The sequence below is a fragment of the Alosa alosa genome, chromosome 14 (genome assembly GCF_017589495.1).
Source record: "Alosa alosa isolate M-15738 ecotype Scorff River chromosome 14, AALO_Geno_1.1, whole genome shotgun sequence".
Lineage (NCBI taxonomy): Eukaryota > Metazoa > Chordata > Actinopteri > Clupeiformes > Clupeidae > Alosa > Alosa alosa.
In genome coordinates, this window is record NC_063202.1 from 10,798,370 (window position 1) to 10,815,260 (window position 16,891).

Here is a 16,891-nt window from a genome sequence, read left to right on the forward strand (position 1 = left end):
TAATAATAATAATAATAATAATAATAATAATAATAGGCCTAATAATGATAACACATTCGTTTTTGGCCATTCGACTTATTTGTATAGTAAATTAAACATCTTCTCTCAGTGTTTTTAATTTTTCTGATTGCTTCCATTTTCAATTAACCGTCCAAACCATACCAAATAATCACCCAGTGTCACTTGAAGACAACGTGGACAACAATCTCCACAATTCATAACTTAAAGATAAATTCCCTTTTGCCATTACATGACAGACATTTCGATACCACCATTTGCATTACGCACATTAAGCTTTCTGTCATTAAGTTAAAGACGCCCCTCAGCCATAGCCATTGGCTTGTCGTGTGGTTTGGACGCGCCCCCTGGAACAACTGGTCAGTATAAATCCGAGCCAAACTTCCATAGCGGTACGAAAGTTGAGGGTTCCCCAGCTAATGCACGCCCACACTTCTGATTCCTGATAGGTGTCAATACATACAACTGGTGTGGATAAAATATTCTCTGTGCCGCCAGTGGCAGTGAGAGACACATCAGCGGAAATCCTTTCAGTTCTTTGGAAATAAACAGATAAGGACCATGGAGTTGGATATCTCTTTCCCAATCACCTCCGCAGACGACTTTTACGATGACCCATGTTTCAACACCAGTGACATGCAGTTCTTTGAGGATTTGGATCCCAGGTTGGTACACGTTGGTCTGCTGAAGCCAGACGAACACCAGCAGAATGAAGACGAACACATCCGCGCACCAAGTGGGCACCACCAGGCTGGAAGATGCCTATTGTGGGCATGCAAAGCTTGCAAAAGGAAAACAACCAACGCAGATCGCAGGAAAGCCGCAACTATGCGTGAGAGGAGGCGACTGTCGAAAGTCAATGATGCGTTTGAGACGCTGAAGAGATGCACGTCCACAAACCCGAACCAGAGGCTGCCAAAGGTGGAGATTCTCAGAAATGCCATCAGCTACATCGAATCCTTACAGACATTGCTGAGGGCAGGAGGAGGCCAGGAGGAAAGCTACTACCCAGTGCTCGACTACAGTGGCGACTCTGACGCATCCAGTCCGAGGTCCAACTGCTCTGATGGCATGGTATGTTATTCACACCGTTCTGACAAATAAATGTGTGCAGTGTGCGCTTTGATAAGTCTTCTCTCGGGTTGTAGTATACTTGCATCAGTTTATCTGACAATTTTACTCTCTCCTGTTTAGGCTGACTTCAGTGGGCCAGCTTGCACTTCAAGGAGAAGGAACAATTATGACAGCGCTTACTTCAACGAAACACCAAATGGTAAGAGTGAAGTCAAGCTGACATATGGAGATTAAATGGGCAAAGACAACTGAGATACCTTGAAGGCAGTGGTCACCAAATGTGAATATCGTTTTAACATATAACCTGTTTCCTTTCAGATTCCAGAAACAACAAAAACTCAGTTATTTCCAGTCTGGACTGTCTATCGAGCATTGTGGAGAGGATCACCACAGATACCTCTCAGTGTCCGGCTGTTCAGGAGGGCTCTGAGGGTAGCCCCTGCTCCCCCCAGGAGGGATCTGTGCTGTCTGAGCCCGTTGCGACCGTCCCGTCACCGACCAGCTGTATCCCTGCTTCGCACGACCCCAACCCAACTTATCAAGTGCTGTGAGGATATCAGCGTTTGAGAAGCCAATGAACGAACTGACTTTACATTCTTCAGAACGAACTTATTCCTTTTCACATAATTGTTATTGACAATTGCCTATATACTTATCGTTATAGACTTGCCTTTGAGATGAGTTGAGATAAATGAATGATTGCGTTCAGTTTCATGTCGGCCTTTAGCAAGTCTGTGTCCAATATCTTAAATGAACACTATTCCTGTTTAGTCTTCAGCAATGATAGGTCTTTGTCAGTGTGTGTATGAATGCACTGTGTCAATGTTCGACCCTGTGGAAGACTAAAAACTAGGTGGCACTAAATCGATTAGATGAAGTAAATGTTTGACAGTTAGGCCTACCCTGCAGTTGAGAGAAATAATTGAAACCTACGAGAGGAATTTACTTCTGACTACCCCCGCTGATGACCAATGAATATTTTTTCAACATTAATGTCATCTTTCGATTCCTCCGTTTGACAAAGATTTCTCACGATAATGAATGGAACACGAGGACCATTTTTGTAGATTTTGTAAATAAGAGCACTGCTGAAAATCAAACAAAATCTTTACTTATTTAATGTTGCCTGTTGAAAAACGCTTGTATTGTTGTGCCAAATGTTAAACTTTATATTTATAAGAAATGAGTGTATGTCAACATTTTACAAAATAAATATTTATACAGATTAGTTTACATTTTCGTTTTATTGATGCATTAATCACTCTCAAAAGCTGATTGAACCTGGAGATGATTGTGGACATGACCAATTGTGCATTTGCTATAGCTACAGACGGCTAGGACTTCACTCTGAGTTCTATAAAATTGTAGGCCTGTCAGATCATATAATCGGTCTTGGTCTAACAGATTTGTCGAGACAACACACACATTTTGATAGACGGTTTCTCCTATTATCTTTTTAAAGATTATCTATTAAATAATAAAAACCTAGGCCTACTTCACTTCACCTGAATACTAGGAAACATTCTGGAGTTTACAAGATTGCATATTAGCCCAGTAGCCTACTGTAGACCTTATCAAGAGACCCTTTCGATTGGCTCTTCCTCTTTTAAATCAGGCATCTGGATTTTTAATCAACAGCCAATCAGAATTATTCATCGTGACCATATTATTAGAATATAAAATCAACATTATATTTAAAAATACCTAGCACAACCTAGCTACAATGATAACAGTGTTTGATAAATCAGACAACAGACAAAGAGATAACCAGAAATCACCAGAGAACATAAACATACAATATAAATATATGACATATATGAAATATGTAATAGTTCAAATACAAAACCCTTTAAATCCGTCTGATCACTTTTCTTTTAAATGATCATTTTGTCTGGCTCCTATAGGTTTTGGCCCACAAATCAATATTTCCGACCAGGAACAGAGAGGTATTTAGTGGTTTTTGAAGCGAAATTGTTTGATTAACGTATACTGTGTGGAGAGCATTCACTCAACATCGTTATCTTATTTTTTACAGGCGTTTACAGGGTTTTGCGTGTGAACCTTTTGTAGGCTAATACTGTTTAAAAAAAACTAAGGGAACACTTCAACCATACACTGTATCGGTACTCTGACACTGTTTGGTTCTGAGCACAAGTAAAACTTTTGAGGCGAGTGTTTTATTTTGCAAGAACTGTTAGACATTCTGTGAATGTAGTTTGAGAATGGAGAAAAGGGTGGAAGGTTTAAAAAAAATGTGTTTGAACAATTGTGGAAAACTGTAAGTGTTCCCCTAATTTTTTGAGCAGTATTTCTTGAATATTATAGGAAGTGAATATGATCTTTTGCCACTAGTATTCTTTCACCAGTTTGCACTGACAGAAAGATAGTAAGCCAGTATGGAGCTATGGTTTTAGATTCAACAAGTGAAAAGTGAAACAAAACATTAAGAACAGAATTTGATGAAAAAAATATATAATTTATTGTAGTGGCAATATGGACAGTTTACTTGTTCTCTGGCTAATTGTTACTCTCTGGTGTGCTCCCATGGGAATATTTAAACAATGTCCACAGTGCAGACACTCCCTACCTGTATATTGTTTGGTTTCATGTTCAAGATAATATGAACATAAAGACTGTCAAGTTCATGGTTTTAAGAAGAAGGATTTTATTGTACTGCGAACAGCAGCAGGGCAACAGACATAGCTGAAGAGTAAAACGTTATTTACAAAAAACACCTTGAGAACCTAACAGCAGTCCTGGGTGAGGCAGGTCAGAGGCGACTACTACTATAATTCCAGATTGAGGCCTGTAGGAGGGATTTCACACAACACAAAAGAGATGCCAAGGCATCCGATGCCGGTCGTTTCTGTGCTATGGGTCGAGGTGCATTCTGGGCCGCTACGAGGGGCGGGTCAGAGATCCGGCTGGCATGGTGGTCACGTGCCGGCGCCTCATCCTCCTGAGCTGGCAGTCTACTTTCTGCGGCGGGTGGCAGCTCCCTTCTTGCTGCTACGGTTTGGCAAGAGAAGAGCACACAGTGAGAAAAGCCGGGGGAGGACACACACCCATGAGTGGGGCCCAGAGGGAGTCCTGCTCCTCACACTGACCTCTAGTGTCATGCAGTGGGCTGGACACTGTCACATGGAATCGTATCACTACACAATATGAGAGACACTGCCTATCTCAATGATCCATTATAACTACAGTATCTGATATATTGATGATGGAAATAAAAAATGCTGCAATATAATAGTGTGCAAATTGTCTTGACAGAGACTTTAAAAGCATCTAAATACAATGCTTGACAGACTTTAAAAGCATCTAAATATAATGCTTGACAGAGACTTTAAAAAGCATCTAAATATAATGCTTGACAGAGACTTTAAAAAGCATCTCAATAGCCATTAACATTTGCTTTGCAATATGTTTTTGTCCCTTTCTTACACAAACTATGGCTATGGTCAATGGCTCCTGTAGAGATCCTACTACATGTCCTGATGAAACACATGGCTTCTAACAATATGTATATCAACCTCTGATTAGTGAACACGTTGAGCCTGTGATGGTGCAGGGTTACCTCACATGGTGTCATGCAGTCATACCATGCAAAACTTACCATCATTCCTTAGTGAAGTAAAAACAAAACACTTTCATCACTCATCACACGAGATGGGCAATGAAAGGGTCATGGAGAGGATAGGACATTTGAGCTAGATGGATACAGACCTCAGCACTACTCACAATCACAATAATTAACACACCACAATAATACTATCAGGTGGCAAAGAAAATTACAAGCTCAGAGCAGAATTTAGTTTTTTTCCCAACCGAATTACCCAGCACCCCATCTTACTTCATCATGACAACAGTTGTGAGACTATATTCATGATACACGTACTAAATGTTTGTTTTGTACAAATTATGAGCTTAATTTTCTTTGCCTTCAGAGCGATCCTTACCAGATGGAAGGCAACAGAGCAGGAATGGACCAAAAGCATGATAGCCGTAATGTCCCACAAGGACCGTTTGACATTACAGCAGGTACAAGTAGTAATGATGAGGACAGCACTCTAAGTACCTTTCTGTTGCTGTGGCAACAGTAACCAGGTTATTCACTCACTCCCCTGGCATTGGATACCAGGTTCAGTAGACGGCAGAAGAATGAGTGCCTACGGTTTGCCAGTACGCTAAGTCTCACCCACATCTTCCATGCCTTTTACAAAAATGTCCTAAATACTTACGGTCTGTCTGTGCTGTGACTATGGACCACTGGCTCCAGGTGCAGTGTTTCACTTTGGCTGCTTTAGGACATTGTTTGTATGGCCTTAGTGCAAATGACAGACTCACCACAGCGAGTGTGGTGCGGTTATGTCTGACATGTTGCATAAGTGTGTGTGTGTGTGTGTTGTGTGGTGTGTGTGTGCGTGTGTGTGTCCGGGTGGGGTCGGTGGTTGTGCATGAGAGTGAGTCTAGTGACTAGTACTATTTCTGGTCAGAAGTTATTAGATAGGGATGATGTATGCATTTCTCAGGAGAGGCAGCAGTAGCGTTTCTCAGAATTGTGGAAATGCATTAGTCTACCATGCGTCTGGAGAGTTGGTGTGGGATCTGATGGGAAGCATTACTTACTGTTTCTGCAGCTCATCAATGCGGTTTCGCAGAGAGACGACCTGAAAGCAACACATTCACAGTGCAGTCTTTAAATAAACACAGGCTGTGCGGTGCGACAGCAGCGAACTGCTCACCTTCACTTCTGAAGGGGGCTCCTACCTTTCAGCTGGGAACTGGGTCACATTTGAGAGACTGGATGAAACTAAAACCCACACACACACACACACTATGTCGAGCTGCCCTTGCGTAAACTCTGACACAGATTTGTGGTTTCGGCTGAGGAGTTCTCTTGGAACATTAATGTGTTCTCTTTCTCACTCCCAAATAACAGCAAGAGGCAGGGGAGACTGTGTATGTTTGGCTTGTTTCTCCAGCTCACAAAAATGGCCGAGCACATCTTTGGAGGAACCATCAAACCTGTTTGTGCCGCTCATACGCATACAAGGGGATCATACTCTCAGCACTGATGAAGCATTCTTAGCCGCTCTGACTCTGTACACACCCACCTACCTGTAGGGGCAAAAGGCTGTTCTCACCAAACCTTGGGCACCAGCCCAGAGAGTTTTTTTTTTTTTACGGTATTTTACAAACTTATACTGAGAGACAGGTGCCTTATTTGCACATTTGCTTTATGAGCCAACGTGGCAATTTTTTCTTAAAGGCATAGTCACTCTTCAGTGAGGCCATAATCTGCTTCTCCAGCTGTTTCTATATTGGATTGAACCTGCCACCCGTCATTTGATGACCTGTTGCCCCCATGTCCAAGGCTCTCTCCTTCTGAGAGAGTATCCCATGCAGGCAGCCATGCTGTCTGGACAGAGCGATGCGCCTGCTTGTGCTCAGCTACCTGAGCTCTGTTACTTACAATTTACTGAGCTCCTCCACTCTCTTACGTAGTGTTGTAACCTGAAGGGGATCAAAGCACAGCTGCATTCAATGCTGTGTGTGTGTGTGGGGGGGCTCTGCCTTAGGAGAGGAACCCTTTGCAACCAGGACTTCAGTACATGTTATCAGGAATACATTTGGGTTGTACGCCATACACGCTATCTGTATACGTGGACATTCTTGTGAAGTGGACTTAAATTTAAGCTTGTTGCAATTTAAAGGAATGATTTAAACTCAGTTTTCGCTGTTGACTAGAGTGGTGTTTCCGAAACGTCCAACGTGATGCTGTTATGAAGGAATATTGAAAAGCATTTTTCATTGTGTTCTATGTGTCATGATGCTTGTTTTCATCATCATGTTTACATTTGTAAATCTACCCATAGTACGGATGGCAAAGGGTACTATGTAGTGGATTTCCACAACTCATCAATCGGCATCTGTCATCAGAGCAAAATGCTGTGGAAACAGCATCAATTTACAGCTCATATTGAAATAAGATAACATGTCATGGAATTGATTACTATTGATGGCTCCATTTCTTCTCCTGTGTTCCTGAGTAGGGGGTACCCACCTCATACTTCTGCCTCTTCAGCTTCTCCATGTGGTCGAACTTCTCAGACTCCAGCTGGTGCATCCAGTCCCACAGCTCCTTAGCCTTCTCCCTGTCAGTTCAAACACCAACCAAACTCAGCAAGGGGAACCAGCATACAACAGCATAACACCATCTGAAGCAATAGCTTAGATGTGGGGCAGCCGTGGCCTACTGGTTAGCACTGCGGACCTGTAACCGGAGGGTTGCTGGTTCAAATTCCGACCAGTAGACACGGCTGAAGTGCCCTTGAGCAAGGCACCTAACCCCTCACTGTGCGCTGTGTGTGTTTCACTAATTCAAGGATTGGGATAAATGCAGAGACCAAATTTCCCTCACGGGATCAAAAGAGAATATATACTTATATATACTTATACTTTTTAAATAATGGTCTGTTGATTACATCATATATACTCTGACTATAATGTCTGTAATTTGATTCCAATGTAATTTGTGCAGCTGTGCCAACACTGTGAGCCATCATCGCTGAGGTGAATGACTTACTTCAGTTTGTCCTCATTCAGATGATCAATGTTGAGAGCCTTGCGCCTGTCAGCCAGGATCTTCTTCTTCTTCTCTCTCTCTGTCTGCTTCTTGCCTCTCTTTCCTTCAGCCTGCAGTTATAGATAACCACACATCTCTATCTAAAACCATACCAGCAATATAGATAACCACACATCTCTATCTAAAACCATACCAGCAATATAGATAACCACACATCTCTATCTAAAACCATACCAGCAATATAGAAAACCACACATCTCTATCTAAAACCATACCAGCAATATAGAAAACCACACATCTCTATCTAAAACCATACAGGCACATACAGAGCCCAATGGGCCTCCCACACATAGATCAAACCTAGACTCCTCATCTAACTTCAATGGAGATTTTCTTTTAGTCTAAGACTATACGTAATCCATGCAATCCAATCCTTCTTTTACATTTTCTTTTAGTCTAGGACTAGATGTAATCCATGTATGGGAAACCAGCTCTTAATGTTATGCGGTGGACCTATCTCTATCTAAAATACATACACGAACATAGAGAGGCCTAAGTAAACAGTAAAGTCAAGGGACGATGCAGAGAGTGAAGTCTGTACAGTGGACAGTGGAGTGTCCGAGGGCTGACCTTCTGCAGATGGCTGCTGTAGCTTGAGCCCATGCTGGACAGGGCGGACTTCTTCTTGGCCTCCTCATCAGCCTTCTTCTTTTGATCTGCCTCCTCCCTCTTCAGCCTCTCCTCCTGCAAGGCAATTAGGGTGCAGTCTATCAGAAATGTGTGTGTGTGTGTGTGTGTGTGTGTGTGTGTGTGTGTATAAATGTACACAGGTGAGTGGTCTGTCAGAGCGAGTTGTCCACACACACACCTCACGTCTCGCCTGACGCTCTTTGTCCTTCTCGGCACGAATCCTCTGCTGCTCAGCCCTCTCAGCCCTACGTTTCTCCTGTGGGTTTGGACACGCCGGCACACACACACACACACACACACACACACGCACGCGCACACACACATGCACGCACACAGGAACGCACACACACACGCACACGCACACACACACACACAGTACAGTGAATTAGGAAACCAATCTGATCATACAAGCTCCTAAGACATGTGGAGTACGACAGAAGTCATTCCTCACAATTCTTTCTTTGAGAGCAATGAGCTCCTCCTCCTCCTTCTTTCTCTGCTCAAAGTGATTATCGATCAGACCCTGCAGCTCAATAAGATCCTTATTCTGACGCTTCTTCTGGATGTCCTGTGGTGCCAGAGAGAGGGCAAAGGTCACATTTATGCAACCCACTGTAGTGTGTAATATCCACATCTTAAATTCAGCGTATACATTAGGAGAACTAATGCTGACTTACATCAAAGTCAACTTTGTCGCCATCAGGGATTTTGGGGGCACTGGGCCTAGAAACATTTAAATAACATTTAAATAATGCCAAATCACCTACACATTTGAGATTATCCTAAACTACATACAGTATTATATGAATCAAACTCTACTCATAAATTCAGTTAAAGCATATAATAGGACAGACAGTGTGAACAGCATACAAGCACTCACTGTCCTAAATTTTAAGCAGCTTCATCTAATAATGTATTGCTTACACCACTGGTATTTGATACTCACTTGAACTTTGGCTTCTCCTCTGATCAATAATAAAATAAAAAAGGGAGAAGGACATGTTACAGTGTTAGAGTCACACATTCAATGGAATTTGTGTAGCCTTCAGGCAACTACCGATGGGTGTTATGTTAATGATGACAACGACTGTTATTTCAGGTTATCTTATTGTACTGGAACTGTTCTCTTAAAACAGAATCTATGGAGAAAGTAAAGTATTACTTTCAGCTGTGTGCTGTTAATATACAAAAGTCAGTTAAGAGGTAAATAAAAAACGCAAAGTGCACATAGATTGAAACACAGACATGAACAAATTATACAAAAGTGGATCAGTATACAAGTGCACAAATATCAAAGCATCAACTCCATTGAGTACTAAGAGAACAAGGGAAGCTGAAGCAACAGTTAGGGTTTTATGAATCGTGTGTTACCTAGTTATTTGTCCCTAGCTCTCATGTATGTAAATGTTAATGTTAACCATAACCTGGTTCAATGAAATTAAAAATGCGGGTGTGATTGGAGAATCACAATGATGACTAGAATACATTTTGGGTTGACCCATCCCTCACCCACCAAACAACAAAACAAAACAGAAACAAAACAAAGAAAAACAACACAGAAAACTAGACACAAGCAAGGCGACACCAAGTGTTTGTTTTTTTTTTTTTAAAAAAGTTCTTTGCAGGAAAATACAAACTACCATCTTGTTCTCCCTCCTCGACTGGTTTGGCGCGTCATGCAAAGAGAGAAGCAAAGCACACAGTACATGAGCAGTGAAGTCACTGCGCGGGTCAAAGCAGAATGTGAGCATTTTATATTCTTTCACCCTTTCTCCATGTTGGCACATCATCATCTGACACCAGCCAATTGATTGATTGATTGATTGAATTGTTGTTTTGTTTTTGTTTTTTTTATTTGCAGTGCACCTTGCTCGGTGGAAGACGCAGGCATCTACCAGCTCAGGGGTGGCTTCGACCTCCCCACACACTACGACTGGCATACAGCCCCTCTAGCTAATAAGATATTACACACATAAGAAATGTGTCAACATACCTTCCTCTTCATAGGCCTCTGCATGCAGCAAGCGTCCAAAGCAAGAGCAGAATAGAAAACATTAGCAATTCAAACAGGTGATTACAGCCACTACCTCACATACAACTTGCTATGACGGGCACTTCTGCAAGTGCTCAGCTCGGCTTTAAAAATCCATATTGAGGTGTCTATAGGGGGAAAAGGGTGGTTTATTTGTCGTAATTGAATATGGATTAATGATGAATTATGACAAGTCACACTCTAAGACACCTCAATAGGAAAAGCATTTTTTTAATTATTTTTAAAAAAAAGGCAGTCCATTTCATACGTCATAAACTTCTCAAATATCACTCATCGACTCTCAAGAAGATATTTCATTCTTGTAATGAGAGAAAGGACAGGAGTGTAACGCTTGGAGACTTTCAAGAGGGACAAATAAGTCTTTACAATGGCCAGGATTCTCTCCATACCGCATCAATCACACAGATCTCGTTTTGGAGCTATGCTACGTATAGATGCCTCTGGGCGAAATATGACGGGATGGTGACTTCTGAGATGCTGTAAAGAGCGGTCATGGAGGAACACAAGACACCCTTCTGTGTAAAGGCCTAAGGTGATCGGTGATCACCACGGATCTTGCATGTTGAGCAGGTACATTTTAAGAGGACATCCTAAAAAAGGAGATGCACAGATCCGTTCTTTGTCCCTTTGAGGAATTGAAAACAAACCAGAACTGGCTTGTAACCATGTAATGTGCACCACTGACATTTAACACCAAAGCATCCCATAGAGGCTTTAAAACCCTCAGGTCTACTGCAGAGCAAAGAGTACACCAACACATGCAACTACACGTCTGTACAAGCAGTTGGCTTTCTTCAAATGCAACTGAAGAGAGCAGTGCTTCGCTGGACAACAGCGCGAGGACTGCTCTCTGTTTTGTAAGTGTGGGGGTAAGCAGGAAGAGTTTTAGCTTGGTCACAAGCACACTAAGAACTATTAAGCTTCAATGGTAATATTAGAAATGGGAATAAATTACAGTATTAGTGGTGGTCTTCCTCAGAGGAACCATAGGCACTCTGGGCACCATCTTCATGGCACTAAACAGAAACAATTGGTGACAAGCTGCTAAGAAGCAGTCTGTGGGAGCATGGTAGGTGTGAATAGCAATGTCATTTCAAACAGAGAGAATTCTCCCGGTACAAGATATCACCAGGTCTCCTTCATACTGGGCAGTTATGAAGAGGAGGTACCTCCAGTGTTTGTTAGTGACTTCAGGGGGTGGGGAGTTGATGCTACAAGGTAGTTGATGCTACAAGGTTGGTACACAACAGTTCACTACAAGTCTTCAAGTATTATTGTCTTTTAATTTGTTTAATTCATTTGTTAATCTATTTTTTTGTTTTTTTTTGTTTGTTTTTTTTGCACCTCTTAATACAGTTTTGGGGAAGGATGAATGAATATCCATGCCACATACCTTCCTGCACCTCTGGCTCAGGCTCAGGCTCAGGCTCTGGCTCAGGTTCTGGTTCTACCTCTGGTTCTGGTTCTGGCTCAGGTTCTGGTTCTACCTCGGGTTCTGGCTCAGGCTCAGGCTCTGGCTCTGCCTCGGGAGCTACTTCTACCTCCACTACCTCTTCGGCTAAAGAGCATCATGCAGCGAGCAACCAGGGAGAGGAAGGTTTATATTAGGGACTGGCCAAAGGGAGAGGCAAAAGCATTAGAGTATAAGAGAGATTACTGGTCAGCGATGAGGAGGAGGGAGAGAAGAAAAAGGGTAAGTAGAGGGAGAGCAGGAGGAGGAGAAGAGGAGAGGAGGAGCATAGAGGAGAGATTAGGGGAAGGGGAAGGCCCACAAACAGCTCTGCTGAAACAATACAGCTGGCAGTAATCATCAGAGAGAGAAAGAAAGATGAGTCAATGAAACACACACAAACATGGAGAAAAGCAAGATGTTGATTAGATGAACAAGTGATACTCTAGATACCGGAGATACCTGGGTTTTAGTGGGGTTTTTTACACGGTTAACTCATCATTGCCCGATTACATTTGACCTCAGGGTTTGAGTTTCAGAAAGTCATCCAGTCATTCAAGCATATGTCACCCTTAATTAGTGTGTTTGACAGGCAATGCAATGCAACTGACAGACATGCAGATTATGTCAGTTGGCGACACGCATTGTGCACAGTGACGACACATAAACAACATAAACAGTAAACAACACCAGGGACTGACAAATGGGGGGAAACTCAGTGTTTTTGGCTGTGAAACGGTGAGCAGGTCTCAAGCACCACTAGTGTCCTGGTGTGATGAGGAGATGTGTGTACCTGCTGTGTACTTAAGTGCCCTGTTAATGAAGCTGAAGCATGCCTTTGATTGATAAGAAATATCCATCATCCCAGAGACGGGCTCAGTAGCATGGATACGTATATGCACGTACGTATAGGACCCCAGCCACTGAGATGACGACCTTGTCTCTGCATCAAAGGCCATTTGCTTTTGCCTATTGCTAGATATGTTAATCTTATTAAGTAGGCTATATTTCATTTTATTCTGTTATTATTTGAGTATGTATGTTTGCATATTGGCTTTATGCACATTACAGACAGGACAGTGAATATAGTGAAGACGTGTTAATGCTATGAAAGCACAATGACTGATTTTAGAAAGTGTCAAACACATCTGAAATTAAGGGTGGGATGGTGGTACAACAATTAGTATGGACATTTAATGTGATCTAATCATCTGTGGATTTTACCTTCCCCCTCGTAATCTTCATTTCCGAAAAGAGAGCAATAAATGCATAAGATTAAATAATATTTATGGCTATGAAATAACTACTACTAATAATAATATGATTTAAAAACAATGTATCAATGCTGTCATGCTGAGCATACACATATGCTGGCCTCCAAAACTGATATTTAATCATTTAAGGGCATCAGAACATTGAATTTTAGGCCACAAGACAAGTCATACCATATTCAGTTTAAGGAGGGCAGTATAATAGCAGAGCATAACATTATTAGACATAGTTGCAGGACAACAGATTAAACATAATTGAATGTTACCTTAAGAAATGTTGAATGGCTATAATTATAATACATGCGTTCAAAATATGTGTCCAGGAATTATCAACAATAGCCTATTGATTTTAAAATATATATGTAACAGCCTATCTGTGTCCTGTGACTATGCATCAGGAAAACCTTTACAATACATTCCTGATATCATCAGCGCAAGTGTCTGCATTGCTACAGACAGTAGCAAAGAGGCACACATCTTCATTCAAGTCAGGCTGACGAAAATGTGATGCCAAAAAGATTTTCATAAACACCCACTACAACTAAATGTAGCATACAGATGGAGGTATCCGATTTGTAGGAAGGCAGAAATGCAAAGGCTAAGATATCATAGTTGCAGTGTATCACATCCGTCGGTAGAGGGGGATGTAACGCCGTATATCTAGAGCCGTTTACAGAGTGGTGTGGAAACGCAATTGGTTGAAAATCATACAAATTATGTTTTATATACCAGTAAGAAATGAACAAATATTATGCTCTGTTTAACTGTCTGGAAACAACTTACCCTCGACCTGATCTCTGTAGGGAAAAGCAGAGACATAAACAATTAGGCCTAGTTATAATAGCAAAATATAGTCTAAGAAAGTTTTTACTGTACAATGTAATCAATAGCCTACACAATACGCAGGCCAACAATGTAAAATAGCCTAGGCCTACTTGTCTAAACCCATGACAGACAAATTAACATATCGACGAATTAATGCATCAATTAGCAGAAAAACAGACAATTAATATACTTACACTTCAGTATCAGACATGATGACGGAAGACTTTACACCTGTGTATGACAAAGTATTAACATCAGGCTATGATTATGTGACAACGTTTATAACCAGGCAATTATATCACATAATATTTTTAGATCGCAGGCCTATGGGCTTAGTTTATCTTCTCCCAACCTTCACAACTTCAAAGTCGGTTTCTGCATCTTGAAAAAGCACGAGCGAAGGACACAAAAAAGAAGAAATCTTTTCAAGAGCTCGTTAAGGTCGCATGCACTTTGCTGAGGACACCTGTTCTTCAAGTGCTTTCAACACTTCAGTTTCTGTCAACATTCAAGAGGATGTGATTTTGGCCACTTCTTATCAGTAGCCAGCCTATGGTGCTCACAGGTGACACGGTAATAACATCTTCTTGTGTGCCATTTTATCAAACAAGTTAAACAGCGAAATGAAGATTTATATTGTTATAGGGCCTATGTTTCTTCTGACACGCCATTGCGCTTGGCTGATGCCTGCGTTGGAAAAGCCACCGCCGGATGACTCCCGCCATAAGCGCTCGAGCACAGCTGTAGAGGATTAACTAGGGATCGTATTTCTCAGCATCAGCGGACGCCCTTTTTGTCCGAATAGCTGTCATAATTACCATTACGCTTCCGTATGTGGTCATAGCAGCCACGAAAATAATATAATTGGAAGCTAGTGATAATAACTTTTCATAAAATTGGCTCCACACATGTAACGGTCTCTACGAGGGACTACGGAGTTGAGATTCTTTATACAATTGTCTGAAAAAAAGAACTTTGCCTTAGACACTTTTGAGAGGCCAGAAGTGCTAGATGTTTGATTCCTTGTCTTTTAAGTGACAGGTATGGCTTTAATTTACCATTGATACTATAGACTACAAGAAAAGGAAGTGAAGTGGCATTATATGAGAGATTCATTGCTAGGACTGTCTGAGGCACCTGCCAATTGTTTCAATCCCCCATTGGCTCATCTACGGATATGCGGCTCTTACAGTCATTATCAGCTATGCTTCGATAAGCCTCTATTGTCATACCCAACAATGCAATGATTTCAAAGTGGCTGTTTGTAAATCCACAGCTTGAAATACATTGTGGCAGCTCTTCGGAAACACGTTGCCAAAACCACTCAACAGTCCAGTTCATTCTTCATCAGCACAAAAAACTATGCCTTAGTATCAGAGTATTCCAAGCTCCCACTCACAGACTTCCAACTTTTGTGTATCTTAATATTTCATGCAGAATAGTAATGATGACACTGCCAGAAATAGCTATCCAAACAGTACAATAACTCATGTCTGAAATATGTCCAATTCAGAATTGAATCCTCTTCAAATCCGTCCAAGGCAACAGGCTCAGATTGCCTACAAACGTATCACACTTAATAGTAGTTGTCCAAGCACTAATAAATTCCGCCTCATAAAAAGATTTATGTGTCCTTCTACTCTCTTTTCAACATGCCACTTGTGCCAGAGCAATAGACCTGGCAGCAGGTGAGGCAAAGGGATTTTACCCACCAGCTTCTTTGAAGAAAAAAAGAAGAAGAATCTGATACAGTAACACCAATTACTGTATTTTAACTATCCATGGACCTGCTGAAGCTCTCTCAGGTGAGTTATTCCGGTTCTTTCTCTTTTTCCCCCTCTTACCTCAGAAAAGCCGAAAAGAAGTTGAGCGTCCTGGTGGCGCAGACTGGCTGTAAGGTTCTGCAAACTTCCCACAGCGAATAAGTCCTTCTGTTATACTGATACTTGATATGCTGAGGAGCCTTATTGGCTGAGGGTGTGAGTGAGTGAGGGTGTGCACAGGGGGGGTAGGAGACATCTTCTCCTCTGGCACTGAATAAGGAGATGGGTAGAATGTGCTGGATGGAAGGAGGCTCAAGTTTGGAAAGGCGAGATGGCCAGTGGCTATATTTGTCGCAATACAAGGCAAGCAAAAATTAGTCCAAGGGGTACTCAAGCAAATGATGTTTGAGACAGACAGGCAGCAATATACTGCTACACATGAGGTTGGCATTTGAATAATGCCTCTGTTTATTTTAGCCAAGAGGCCGTAAGGACATGGACCTGGTCAATGCAGACAACTAGGCATAAATCGATTGATACTGGATACTGATAGTGTAAATAGACCTGTGGGTTGCTGTTTCTTAGATGTGTTATACACGTAAAAATTTGTAAAAAATATTTTCAGGCAGATATGATGTTTGAAATGGCTTGTATTGTATAACACATATAAACCAAGTTGGTATATACACAGGTGATGGCTTGCGTTGTATTGCATTGTATACATATAGACCAGGTTGGTACACAGTTTGTACACAGGCAATATTCTATACTGTATGATCAAAAATACATGAACTGCATTCTCAACAAGTAAAACAAAATCACTGATGCATGAGGCCAGGAATATGTGTGACACTGTCTTCACTGAAAGAATCAAAGTGTAGCTCACAATTCATATTTTGTCACCAGTTTTTTTCATAGGTGTTGATCCATGACAGTTTTAATGATTGGCAGCACTTGTACTAACATATCGTTCCAGAGCAAACAAGAGATAATTATGCTGTATGGTACAATGATAGAAGTTGTCAATGTGTAATCACTTGAAGTAAAAGACATCTAAAGCTAAAAAGATTGTGATAGGGGGTTATGTCTACTGTCGTCAATGTCATTCAACTGTTGAAAATAACATTATAATGAGGCAGCTTAAAGGTTACCCTATGA

At 41.5% G+C, this 16,891-nt stretch overlaps 2 protein-coding genes across 7 annotated transcripts; one reads left to right on the forward strand and one right to left on the reverse strand.

The window, feature by feature from the left end:
• Positions 1–404: 404 nt before the first annotated feature.
• On the forward strand, positions 405–2,325 carry LOC125306770 (myoblast determination protein 1 homolog 1-like). The gene is made up of 3 exons (XM_048262298.1): positions 405–1,092; positions 1,213–1,291; positions 1,411–2,325. The coding sequence occupies exons 1-3, from the start codon at positions 580–582 to the stop codon at positions 1,641–1,643; spliced, it is 825 nt and encodes a 274-aa protein (XP_048118255.1). The 5' UTR covers positions 405–579; the 3' UTR covers positions 1,644–2,325.
• A 1,412-nt stretch (positions 2,326–3,737) lies between these two features.
• LOC125306769 (troponin T, fast skeletal muscle isoforms-like) lies at positions 3,738–15,939 on the reverse strand. 6 transcript variants are annotated; one of them, XM_048262292.1, is made up of 16 exons: positions 15,815–15,939; positions 14,165–14,201; positions 13,929–13,942; positions 13,099–13,113; positions 11,818–11,982; positions 10,365–10,382; positions 10,012–10,032; positions 9,318–9,336; positions 9,049–9,094; positions 8,823–8,939; positions 8,550–8,627; positions 8,312–8,425; positions 7,682–7,791; positions 7,160–7,250; positions 5,722–5,762; positions 3,738–4,101 (listed from the first exon to the last, which is right to left on the reverse strand). In XM_048262292.1, the coding sequence occupies exons 2-16, from the start codon at positions 14,179–14,181 to the stop codon at positions 4,065–4,067; spliced, it is 903 nt and encodes a 300-aa protein (XP_048118249.1). In that variant the 5' UTR covers positions 14,182–14,201; positions 15,815–15,939; the 3' UTR covers positions 3,738–4,064. The 6 variants fall into 6 exon arrangements, with proteins under 6 accessions (XP_048118249.1, XP_048118248.1, XP_048118250.1 ...); XM_048262291.1 differs by lacking the exon at positions 5,722–5,762 and adding an exon at positions 6,569–6,609 and having other exon boundaries at positions 15,815–15,933; XM_048262293.1 differs by lacking the exons at positions 5,722–5,762; positions 13,099–13,113 and adding an exon at positions 6,569–6,609 and having other exon boundaries at positions 15,815–15,933.
• Between the last annotated feature and the right edge of the window lie 952 nt (positions 15,940–16,891).

What these genes read in the sequence shown, in the direction of transcription:
- LOC125306769 (XM_048262292.1), bottom strand. An exon ending in ACAGCAGCCATCTGCAGAAG is followed by an intron (nt 7,792 to 8,311) that starts GTCAGCCCTCGG and finishes CTATAACTGCAG; the next exon opens with GCTGAAGGAAAGAGAGGCAA. An exon ending in ATTGATGAGCTGCAGAAACA is followed by an intron (nt 4,102 to 5,721) that starts GTAAGTAATGCT and finishes GCCAAACCGTAG; the next exon opens with CAGCAAGAAGGGAGCTGCCA.
- LOC125306770 (XM_048262298.1), top strand. Translation starts at nt 580, where the DNA reads ATGGAGTTGGATATCTCTTTCCCAATCACCTCCGCAGACGACTTTTAC. An exon ending in CCAACTGCTCTGATGGCATG is followed by an intron (nt 1,093 to 1,212) that starts GTATGTTATTCA and finishes TCTCCTGTTTAG; the next exon opens with GCTGACTTCAGTGGGCCAGC. An exon ending in CTTCAACGAAACACCAAATG is followed by an intron (nt 1,292 to 1,410) that starts GTAAGAGTGAAG and finishes GTTTCCTTTCAG; the next exon opens with ATTCCAGAAACAACAAAAAC.